This window comes from Tupaia chinensis, unplaced genomic scaffold (genome assembly GCF_000334495.1).
Source record: "Tupaia chinensis unplaced genomic scaffold, TupChi_1.0 Scaffold145694_1, whole genome shotgun sequence".
Lineage (NCBI taxonomy): Eukaryota > Metazoa > Chordata > Mammalia > Scandentia > Tupaiidae > Tupaia > Tupaia belangeri.
In genome coordinates this window covers 7065-18361 of record NW_006205552.1, presented here as the reverse complement: position 1 = coordinate 18361, position 11297 = coordinate 7065, and the positions used below count along the sequence as shown (strand labels likewise).

The window sequence follows — 11297 nt, the reverse complement described above, 5'->3', positions numbered from 1 at the left end:
AAAGTTTTCCTGCAGGATCTCATGGAATAGATTATCAATGCCCTAATGAGTCTCTTCGCCTTCTGGGATGCCTATTATCTGGATGTTTGGACGTTTGATGGTATCTAGTATTTCTCGTATATTAGTCTCAAATTCTTGGGCCATTTTCTCAGTCTTCGTGGTGGATTTTTCTAGGCTAGCAATTTTCTCTTCTATGTCTGAGATTCTATTTTCTGTATGACCTAGTCTGCTTTTAATACTTTCAAGGGAGATTTTGACTTCCTGTATTATAGCTTTCATCTCTAATAGTTCCATCTGATTTTTTTGTAAAGTGTCAAATTCCTCTTTTAGATCTTGCATGAATTTCCTCACCTCCTGGAACTCAACAACTTCTTTCTCCTTCCTCCTCAGCAGTCCATTGTCTCTCTTCTCTTCCATCTCTGTTAGTTTTGCCATTATGAATGTTCTGGATTCTTTATCAGACATTTCCATGAATTCCCGTGAACTGTGTGTGGATGAAGACGAGTTATCCTTTTCCCTTGTGGGAGAGGTATTTTCCTGCTTTCCCATATTTCTTGTGGTCCTGCAGTGATTTCTAGTCATCTGGTTGAGGTCAGTTTCTTCCCAAACTTGGAAGTTCAATCGTCACGGACACCATGTCTGGCAGAGCACGGTCAGCACAGAGGCAGTTCTCCCCAGCGACCACTTTCTATCTCTCTGTCTCTCTCTGTCTGCCTGGCGAGCACACGCGCCCTCTAGCGAAAATCTCTCTCTCAAAAAAAAAAAAAAGGGAACGTATGCAAATTATGTGAAGAACTCTTCTAATGTATTATTATTGATATTATTTTTAAATAATTATTTCTTTAATTTTATTTATGCTTTCATTCATTTTAATTTGACCAGATACATGCACACATGCGCGAACGTGTGCACGCGCACAGTGAGAGAGAGAGAGAATGAGGGAGAGAGAGACAGACAGACAGACAGACAGAAAGTGAGAAAGCAAGTCTCCAGGTCATGTGTACAATGAAGGGGCACAGAAGCCCAGAACAACAGTGAGGATGCCATGAGATAGTTCACTAAGAGTTCTTAGCCCAGGGCTTAAGGACCATGAAGATAACCTCAGGCGCAGAAGCAGGATGGATGCCCAGCACAACACTCAACCTGATGTCCCAGGAGGAGTCTTTCGAAACCTAGGATGAACCTAAAGGGCAGGGAAGTTATGAGGGGTTACGTTCAGGCTTGAGGAAGGGAGATGGGAAGCGCCGCATGCAGCCTGGTGACTGGGAGCATGGCTGTCAGGAGAGAGTGCCAAGCAGGTAGTTGTGTCACCTCCCAGCTCCCAAACCTGGGGTTTGACTCCCTGAGCTGCCACTTCCTGGCTGTGTGACTTCAGGCAAGTGTCTCCTCTTTCCAAGTCTCAGTTTGTTCATCCATGGAATGGACCTGATCACTCCCTTCCCCCAGGGCTGCTGATAAACGGAAAGAGGCCCAGACAAGAAACCGTACATGCGCAGTGAGAACAGCATTATGCCTAAGAGTCAATAGCAGGAAACAAGTGCCTAGACAATGCTCGTCAGTCAGCACATGCATGAGTAGTCAGGCCCAGGCCGGGCCAAGAGAAGGCTGTAAGTGATGCCAGGAGCCACAACATGCCTCTCTGCCAGGGACCTGGTGCATATTAAGGCCTTAGAAAACACTTGGGGACATGAATTGTGGCCTTTGTGGAAGGACTCAGGCTAGGGGTAGAATGGAGTCTTTCCTGAGTCTCCTGTTGGCCCTCTGACTGAGGAGGTAGCTGTCTCCGTGGAACCAGCCTGGCTCTCCTGCAGGATCCAGCATTGGCCCCACATTTCCCAGGGTCTTCTTTCCTCTCTACTTTGATGCTGGGCCTGAGATGACTAGTGTCTGCTTCCCTGTACAGCCTACTCTCAGTGCTGCTCCAAGTAGAGGGCAGGGGTCCAGGGATGAGCCCTGGAGAAGTCCACCTTGGCAGGGGAAAGTGAAGTAGGGAGAGAGGCCAGTGAGCCTGGAGGCCTGGGAAAGTGGTGCCCTGACCAGCACCAGCACCAGCACCAGCACCAGCACCAGCACCTTGTCTCTGAGACCTGCTTCCTCCTCCTTTCCAGGTGGGTTTTCCTATCTCAGAAGCCCTCTATACATGGTGCTCACACTTGTGCCTGTGGTTTATGGTGAGGTCCCCCTCCCTGATATAAGAACAGGCATGTGCCTCTGCCCACCATGTGCATGAGCATCCCAGGAGGCCATGGTTGTGTGTAATCCAACTTGCCAGTGCTGGAAGCCCAGGCATCCCTCTTCTCCCCCACACCCCCAACTGGGACAGAAAATGGTATAGGACTCAGGGACTCCATTTTATTTTGTGTGTGTGTTTTAGGAAAAAAAATTCGAGCTAGGGCTTGAATTCTGTAAAATTCTAGAATGTCAGTGTGGCCACACACAGACCCAGGAACCAGAGGCAGAAATCCCAGCACAGCCAACAAGTGGGAGACCTCTGAAACCTGTCTGAAGTCCAAACCAGCTTCCTGGATGTGACCTATGCAGTCCCACACTCAGAAGGCCTCCACACATGGTTTAGTGCTTTGTTGTGGCCATTTAGAAATTCTCAATAATTTTTGAGCAAGGACACACATGTTTTCATTTTCCCTTTGGCTTTACTAAATGAGTAACCTGGTCTAGGTCAGGATCTGGCTCTGGCTAAGACATGGAAGCCTTTTTCAAGGAAAAGAGGCAAGGGGGGAGGCAGAGACTTTTACATCACTGTCCCCTTCTCTTCATCCAGAGCTCTGTCTTCCCAAGCTCTGGACATGACCAAGGACCTTGAGAAAGCCCTGGCCCCTGACCTTTCCTGTTACTGAGTCCTTCCCTAGAGGACAAACTGTGTCTGCCTTCACTGTCTTGCACCTGGAGGATTTGTAGCCCCAATCCACAACTCCTCCAGGTCTCATCCAGACCTAGAGGATAGTAGGACCTCATCTGGCCTCGGCCAAGTGGGAGAGCCCAGTCTGCAGGAGCAAAGACTTCTAAAGATCCCTAACCAGCCTCTGTCCCATAACAGGGAAGGGGCTATCTAGAGCATGGAGCTGTGTTTTCATTCAATCCTGCTCTCCCAGCTGTCACGGCTCCTCCTTTTTCCCACTGGAGGTGTGAGAACAATACTGTGAAGACAAACTCATTGTACTTAGGGCTCTGTCCCAGGGAGGAGGTCCCAGATTGTGTGGATGACAAGAGCAGTGCTTGAACATCACTTCCAATTATGGGGGTGCAGGAGGTAGGACCTGTTCAGTGCCTGTGGACTCCCCTCTCGGCAGGCCAAAGAGTAGTGCCGGCCCACAGCCCTCCACTCCATGCCTTCTCCAGCCCCCCTCTTGGCATCTAACCCAAGCAGCTAAACAATACCAGAAGAAATTGCACCGCTTTGCAGATAGCGGCCCCTCCACTCATGGTCTCCACACATGACTGGAACCTCACCTCCAGCATCCTACCCTTCCATACCTATGGGCCTTTGCTGCAGAGGTGGGGCCCGCTTATCTCAGAGAACTGAACAAGTTTCCATGCTGTGAGTCCAACCTCAGGCCGCTCACACCAACACCTGCACAGGTAAAGGAGGAAGCATCCAACTCAATTTTGCAACTTTAATGTAACACTGATACCAAAAACATGAAAACACACAAAAAAGCACACGATGAAAGCGGGAGGAGCAAACAAAGCTTCATCTTGCATGCCACCTTCCACTGACACGGAGAGGCTGTTCAGAGTGCTGGGCTAAGAAGGAATCTGAGGAGGAGGCACTCCGGCTTGATGAGTAAGACTGAAGCAGTTCATCAACGGTGTCTGTAAATGCAAGCAAGAAAAGTAGAAACACACACCAAGCAGTGAGGGATCTCGATACCAAAACAAGGGTGTTGCCAGTCTCTCATCATTGCCTCCCCCCTGCCCCCAAGGCCTCTCTCTGCCATCCACAGCCTCTCGCAGGCTCACATCTCTACAGAAACTCTTACTGGATCCAGGAGAAGAAGCTGGCACCAGCTCTGGCGGCATTTCTGGTCCGGATGGTGGAGCTGGTGCTAGGGCCATCTAGGACGCTGGTGCTGGCCCCACCGTTGGTGCCACTGCTGACACCAGCCCTCCACGTAGCTCTTCTGTTGGCACGGTTGCTGTTCAGAATGTACTGATGATATCTGGCCCAGAAAGCAAAAGGGATCCTAGCCCAGGCATCACCAAAATCTCCGTCCTCATCCCAGGTCAGAAGCTCGACCTGTATGTCATCCCAGCTCCATCGTCCAACCAGAGCTTCGTCCCCGATATTCATCTGGGCCCTCATCTGGGCCCTGGTGTGTTCCTCGGCCATATCCACATCCATGGTCTTGAAGGCATCATCCACAGCTTCCAGGAAATGTGCCTTCCATTCTCGGGGGTCTCGGTTCTGATTCTGAGGTGGAAAGTAGCAAACACACTAACAGAGCCACCCTGTCCACTGGGCACTGCCGCCGGCCAGTCACCCTCTGCCGTGATTTGCATGAGGAAGACAGAAGTACAGACACCTGGAATGGGGCTTCTATGTTCTGTGCCAGACCTGGGATCGCACCCCATCCTGTGTACTCACGACGTCTGTGGACTCGTGAGAGTTACTTAGGAACCTTTCTGAGCCTCGGTATCCTCACTGGAAACTTGGGACAAGAAGGAAGAGGCCGCCACAAGGGTGTAAGTAAGCGTGGAAAGCCCCACCTACTCCTTCCCTTTCTGTCCCATGTCCTTCCCCACTCCCCACCCCTGGGGCCTGGTGCATGGGACCCAATAGGAGCTGTCCCTCACCTGGGCGATGAATCTCAGGACCCTCATCTTGCTCGTCTCATGGCGGGCTCGCAGGCCCCACAGGAATTCATACTCAGGTGGGCTACTGTTGGGGATCTTCTTGTATTCCAGGTACCTTCCAGTGGGAGGAGAAGACTACTTCTAGCCCAGCAGCCCAGGTGCTGCACTGATGGTTCTAGTTGGCCCCACCCTCAACCCAGTGCTGGGGCTCAGCTCCTGGGAGAGAACTGCCCTGCCCTGTCCCTCCAGTCCTGAGCTCGCTCCCTCCAGTCCTGAGCTTGCTCCCTGGACTGCTGCCTCTAATAGGGAGGTCTTTAAAGCCTTATGTCATTGCTCCTGCTTTGAAGCCACCTGAACATGCAGGGGGCACCTGGGTAAGGCATTTGTTCATGGGGGCAGAGGGCAGGTGTTTTTGTGTCCCACGTCACAGTGACCCCAGATTCCTCTGGGTGTGCTATAAGCAGAGGAGCTATTTTCCAGATAAGGCCCTTGCCCACAGCCTGGCTGAGCCCTGGAAAGGTCCACATAGAGAAGGGTTATCACAGAAGAAACAGCCAAGTGTGCTCCATGTGGACTCCCTTTCGCCCGTGTGTGAGTGTGTGTGTGTGTGTGGGGGGGGGAGGTGTTTTTCTGCATGTACGCACTGGCGCCTGAGTGCTCCCACTTCATGCAAGGATAGGTTGGAACCAGGCGCAAAAGTCAGGAGAGCTGGGCCCTGGCTCTTCCTTACAGTGGGCCATGCTCAGAGTCTTGCCTTCTCTAAGCCCTAGGTCCCCTGGGGTAAAGCACGGGACATTCTGGTGACAGCCTGCAGGGTAGGAGCTGACTGAGGTGGTGTCTGTGTCACCCTCAACACTCAACTCTCAGTCAGTGTGTGCTGCCTTTTCCCAGGGCTGCCCTAGAGTTCTCCTCCCTATGCTTCATGTCCCCATCCCGCCCACACCCACACAGACCCACCCATTCTTCTTGTGGAAGACTGGGAATAGAGAATGGCTTTCTCAGCCAGATAGGCATGCAAGGAATACCTGAGAGTGGGGCCAAGTTAGCTCAGTTAGTACTTACTTCTGCTTCACAAAGTCATCAGTGATGAGCTTCCTCAGATCACCAAGGAATGGGTGCTTCACCCTGAGGGCAAAGGAAAGAATCCATGACTAGAGATGGTGACAGCGCCCAGATGTAGGCAGGAACACTCCCTGGCCTGACTCGAGCTTCCCTGCCCATGGGGCAGCCGCATGAAGGCCCAGGCACACAGCAGAGGCCACATGACAAGACTTCTTGTCACGGATGCCCTGATTAGGAATTTGCTGCCGCCCTAACTGTCTCTCTTAGATCTCATCCGGGGACACAGAGCAGAGAAAGGGCTGAGATTCTGTGTCCATTTCCCCACTGACCCTGGTGAGACCCACTGCTCTCTACCTAGGACAGGGCGCCCCATTCTCCTGCACCCAACCACCGGCCTATTGTAGTCCCAGGACCTTTCTGGCTGGAGCATAGCGCTGTGGGACAGGGGCCTAGAGAGGAGGTCAATCATACCCCGGGCGCAGACCCATCTTGCGGAGTGCCTCCCAGAGGACAGCTGTGAGGGGAGACAAGGTACAGAGTTTGGAACACAAAGAGGAAACGGTGGACATCTCCCTCCCCAGCTGTGCTGAGGGTCCGAGCACTCACCCTCACTGGCACGGTTCCCATTCATGAAGATGACGCCCAGAATCACCAAGAGCAGGCTCAGCCTGGGAGTGTCCTTGGTCCTAAAAGTGTAAGAAGAGGTGAATGCCCCTGCCCAGAGTCTACAGCCGACTCATCAGCTAGCCTCTACCAGATTTCCTGGTAGAGGGGACTTTTTCTCGGAGATACTCGGGGCTCATGGCCCAGTCTCAGGCAATTCATCCCTCTATTTCACCCATAAAATGAGGATACTAATACTTCCCTCCCTTACCTCCCAGCGGACAGGGTGAGGCAGGGAGCAAGGCTCAGCGAACGGCAAAAGTATGTTCAGAGGCACGTGCAAACCTTCCTTGCCCTGCCTGCACTTGGGATCTCACTCAGAAGGAAGCCTTCCCTGGAGGGCCACCTTGCCAGGCCCAGGCCAGGCAGACAGTAGAAAGAGGCAAATTTTCTGGAGACGGGGTGATACTTGGCAGCAAGGTCTCATCCCAGGTACTGCCCCACTCATCCAGTAGTCAGTGGGCACCACTGGGTGTGGGAGCCCTGCTCGAAACCCTAGGCCTGTTGCCTGGTTCTCCCAGAGGACGTGGGCAGAGAAGGGGCACCACCAGGGAGGGGCACAACCCTCATTCCCTTTCTTACTTTCCCAGGAGGCGAGCTGAAGAATCCCGTGTGCACACAAGAATATACAGATGTTCTTCCTTGTCGATTTCCTTCAGATGGATTCCAAATTTTTACACAGTAGAGAAAGCAGAGAGTAAGACCCAAACCCTGCACTGGGTATCCTGTGGGCAGTTGGGCAGTTTTCTGGCTTTCATTTTTCCTTAGCAAAAGATCTGAACTGCAGGGTGAGTACAGAAAGCAAGAGGATAGAGAGGTGGTGCCTGGTGGGAGCTCTGGCACTGAGAGGCTGGGAGAATCACACCATGAGATGACAAGATATTCAGAGGCCATGAGAGACAGGATCCAAGGGAAAGGAGCGCATGCCAGACCAGCGGTGTGCTGCAAGCTCAGAAGTGGACAGGCTAAGGAAGGCTTCTGAGCAGGCGGTGCTAAAACTGGCCTTGAAGGGTGGCAGCCCTCCCTGCTGTGTTGATTCCACAGAGCTGCTCCCGTGCCTGCACTCACCTTTTCCAGAGTGTATGTTGCCCGTTCAATGATCTCCGGGAAATGTTCATCGTATTCTCGGATGACGTCCTTCAGCATGTCTGCAGGAGGGGAGAGTTGGAGACAGTGCCTGGGCTGAGCAGGGGCTGCGACTCGGCAACCCTGCTGAGGGTGGCCTGGTCTGGTTCTGCGAAATGCAGGAACCAGCCAGGGCCTGGTGAGTTGCCCACAGAGGAGGGATTGGTGGAGGGGCACAGGCTGCCCACCTGAGCGCTTAATGGGAATCTTCTTATAGTCCTTAATCATCAAGTATTTCACCAACTTATTTGCCTGCAGGAAGAGATCAAGGTGTGGGTGAGTGTGGAGAGCTGGCCCACAGGGAAGGAGAGAAGGGCAGCAGGGAGAGTGGATTCCTTACCCTCTCTTGCAGAAGGGTCACGTTGCGAGGGGGCAAGCAGAGTACATGCCTTGAGGGTATCTGGGACCTCTGGGTCGTTGGGGGCCCTGGGGCCAACTGAGCCCGCACCGTCAGTGAGGGCTGTGATGCTCTCCAGGTCGGTGGGACTGTGGGAGTCTCTCTCTCCTCCTCACTGCTCTCATATTCATCATCCAGGTGCTTAGACTGTATCACCAGTGAGAAGAGAGACTCAGGGTTACCAGGATTCCTGGGAAAAAGTGCCTGGCACACACCTAACCCACAGCAGTATGTGGAAAGTGAGAGTAGCACCAGCGGCAGCTGGCACATGCTGGGTGCTTACTAAGGGCCGGGCACGGAGCCAACCTCTCCTCCTACCAGCCCCAAGGGTGAGAACTATGTGGAGTAAAAACATGCTCAGCAAACGTGTGTCAGGACACAGGGCTGAGCTAGAGAAGAGCAGAGGGGCGGAGAGGACAGGCGAGGGAAAGAAAGGCCCAAGGCAGTGTGTAGAAGGCAGGGCATCTCACCTTCTTGGTCCTCTTGCCTCCTAGCCTGGCCCAGGGATCAGCACCAGGCTGAGTGGTGGCGATGGCACTCTCAGGCTCAGGGATGCTCGTGGCCACCTTGGCCTTGGCAGCAGCAGCTGTCATAACATTCTGAGGCTCCACCCATCGAGTCTTGGCCAGAGCCTTCCCAGACTTGGCCGTCTTGGGCCGGGTGGCTGCCACCTCCCTGGCAGGTGCCGCCTGGGGCATACTGGAGGCACCACTGGGGCCCTCTGTGGCAGCCTCTTGGGCCGGGGCAGGTCTCTTGGGGCGTGGGAAGGCCATGCCACTGACACCTGCCGGCTGAGTGAAGTCAAAGACGTCCTCCTGACCCAGGAGGGCTGTCTTGGGCTGGGTGCCGTCCATCTCACTGGCACACGGAGCCTGAGAGAAAGTACGGGCAGGACTGGGGCCCTCTGTGGCAGCCTCCTCGGCCTGGAAGGATGTCTGGGACTGGATGGATGTTGCCGGAGCTCCCGGGCCAGCCGTTTCAGTGGCGGCTAACATCTCGGAGGCCTGCGGAGGAGCCAGGGGTGTCTCGGGGGTGGTCCCCTGGGCCTCGGTGTATGTCATGGGCTGCGTATCCTCTCCTGAGGCCTGCTGTGTGGCCACCCGCTGGTTGGTGACCACCTGATTGAAGGAGTTCCGGGCAGCATCCCGGGCAGCAGCGGCAGCGGCCCGAGCGGCATGGTTGGAGGCAGCGGCACGGGCTACATTGGCAGCACGGGCGGCCGTCTCATTGGCAAGTGTTTCTGGATCCAGCTGTAAGGCCTCCACCAGGGTCTGGGCCAGTACGGGGTTTTCCAGTTCCCAGGGTTCATTCTGCAAGGCCAGAGAGAAGGGTAGGGAAGGCTGATAACTCTGCACACTTGTGTCACCCTTCCCTGTGCTGGCCTGCCTCCTTCTAGCAGGTCGTCCTGACTACCTCAACACTTCCCCAAACCTCCTTCCTCTGAGCAGGAGAGGGAAGGTTTGGGAAGGTGGACAGTCCTTCCCCATTCCAGCCAGCCCTTCATCCACCCTCTCCCTCCACTCCATACCCCAACACACCCCCACACACAAGGAAGAAGACCCAGGACAAGCCACAAAAGGGCCTCACAGATAAGATGTGAAGGCCTGGACCCAAGCTGCCAAAGGCTCTGAGGAGATGGATGTCGAAGCTGGTGAGGGTGCCATAGCTACCAAAAGCACCAAATTCTTCGTAGTCATTTCCTTCAACCATGTCTTCCTCCCCTACTTCATCACCACCCTCATCCATGTCTTCAACATTGTAGCTTTCTGATTCCACTCTGTAGCTTCCCTCAGCCATGCTGCAGGTTCCAAGGAGAAGAGAGTCAGCCAGAGAGGGAGGATGAGGCAGCTTTAGGGGGAGGGGGTGGCATCCAGTGGGAGGAGGGATCTCTCTGAGTTGAGGGGAGACAATCATCAGGTTACTAGGCAGTAGGGGTGCAGGTTCTGGTGGGACAGACTATGTCAAGGATGGAGCCCTAGGAGAGAAACCGAGGAGGTCTGAGGAGAGGCCTGCAAATGAAAGGGGAGTTTAGGAAGGCCTCCCCATCTCAGTGGGGGAGGGGCTAGTTGGATGGAGGTGGGGGCGGGGAGTTAGGTCTGGCGTACTAGAGGGCTTGGGTCCCTGAGGGGGGAAATTGAGAGAGGGAGAGGGAGAAACAAAGGGCTTGAGCTGAAGGGCTTGAGCAGGGGACCAGGCTGACAGGGAAGCAGACAGAGGGCTCAGACAACAAGGACGGTGGAAAAGCTCTGGGAAACAGAATCCCAGGGACCTTTTTAGGCTAGGGCCGGGTGCGGAGATTCAGCTGATTCCGGTCTAGGTTGACCTCGGACTGGACTGGAACGCTAGGGGCGGATGGAGTGGGGGCCTGGGGCCCAGGAGAGGCTACAATGTGACAACCGGAGCTCCCAAATCCAAGAACTGGAACTCCAAGAAGGGGGCAAGGTGGGGGTGGATGCCTCCCTCCTCTCTAAGGAAGCTCAGCTGGGAGCACAGGGGTCAGGGTCGTGGGATCCGGTATAAGGAGGACTCGATCAGGCGCCCCCGGGTCTGATGGCGATGGGGACCGAGTGGAGTGGGTTTGCAATCTAGATCTGGGTCTAATAGGGTTCCGGCTCTGAGTGTTTGGGCTTTGTTCAGATCCGGAGGCGGGGGCGGGGGCGCGGCGCGTGTCGGGTTCCACTTCCCCGCTCCTGGTTCTGTCAGGGACTGGATCCTTACCTTCCCTGGGGCTCCAATGGCGTCCGTCTTCAGCACCGGGAGTCCCGCAGCCGCACCCTCGCCTACTGCTGCCAGCACAGCAGCTCCGACCACCCCGCCCCTTTTCTCCGTGCACCCTCCCGCCGCGTCCGCGGCCAGAGAGTGTGCGCATGCGCGGACCCCTCCGTTCCGCCTGCTTTCCCAACAAAAGCCCTTTTCTCCAGGTCCTTAGTGCGCATGCGGTTCCGTGGGTGGGTGGGCAGGGGTGCGTGTGCGTGCGTGTGTGTGTGTGTGTAGGGGGGGTGGGGGGATAGATCTTCTTCCCACTTGATTCCCTTCACCCTTCCGCCTCCTCCAACTCCAGGCGCGCACACACTCTTACCCTGCAGTGCAGCTCGACCCACCCAGTCATCTACCCTCAATCCCCAACTTTTGCACAGGGCTTCTCAGTCCTGCCCTGCTCTTTCACCCATGCTCCTGCAATGGAAGCTGGGATTCCCTATGCTCCACTTCCCCAGCATGACTCCTTAGGTCACAGTGG

General features: G+C 54.7%; 1 protein-coding gene and 1 non-coding gene across 2 annotated transcripts; both read right to left on the bottom strand.

Annotated features, from left to right (window-relative positions):
- Positions 1-3618: 3618 nt before the first annotated feature.
- Positions 3619-10924, bottom strand: LOC102478177 (melanoma-associated antigen D4). Its single transcript, XM_006168338.3, has 13 exons — positions 10778-10924; positions 9647-9857; positions 8530-9369; positions 8003-8206; positions 7851-7914; positions 7606-7685; positions 7120-7211; positions 6481-6560; positions 6346-6388; positions 5875-5937; positions 4813-4927; positions 3999-4429; positions 3619-3831 (listed from the first exon to the last, which is right to left on the bottom strand). Exons 2-13 carry the CDS (start codon positions 9854-9856, stop codon positions 3822-3824), a joined length of 2232 nt encoding a protein of 743 aa, XP_006168400.1. The 5' UTR covers position 9857; positions 10778-10924; the 3' UTR covers positions 3619-3821.
- On the bottom strand, positions 5183-5314 carry LOC114006131 (small nucleolar RNA SNORA11). The gene has a single exon (XR_003547891.1). It is a non-coding gene; the product is annotated as a small nucleolar RNA SNORA11 (small nucleolar RNA).
- Positions 10925-11297: the final 373 nt, after the last annotated feature.

Excerpts from the sequence above, each read along its gene's own strand:
- LOC102478177 (XM_006168338.3), bottom strand. The coding sequence starts at position 9,856 with ATGGCTGAGGGAAGCTACAGAGTGGAATCAGAAAGCTACAATGTTGAA. Across the intron at positions 9,370-9,646 it reads CAGGCCTTCACATCTTATCT|AATGAACCCTGGGAACTGGA; the intron begins GTGAGGCCCTTT and ends CTGGCCTTGCAG. Across the intron at positions 4,928-5,874 it reads GATGACTTTGTGAAGCAGAA|GTACCTGGAATACAAGAAGA; the intron begins GTAAGTACTAAC and ends TCCCACTGGAAG.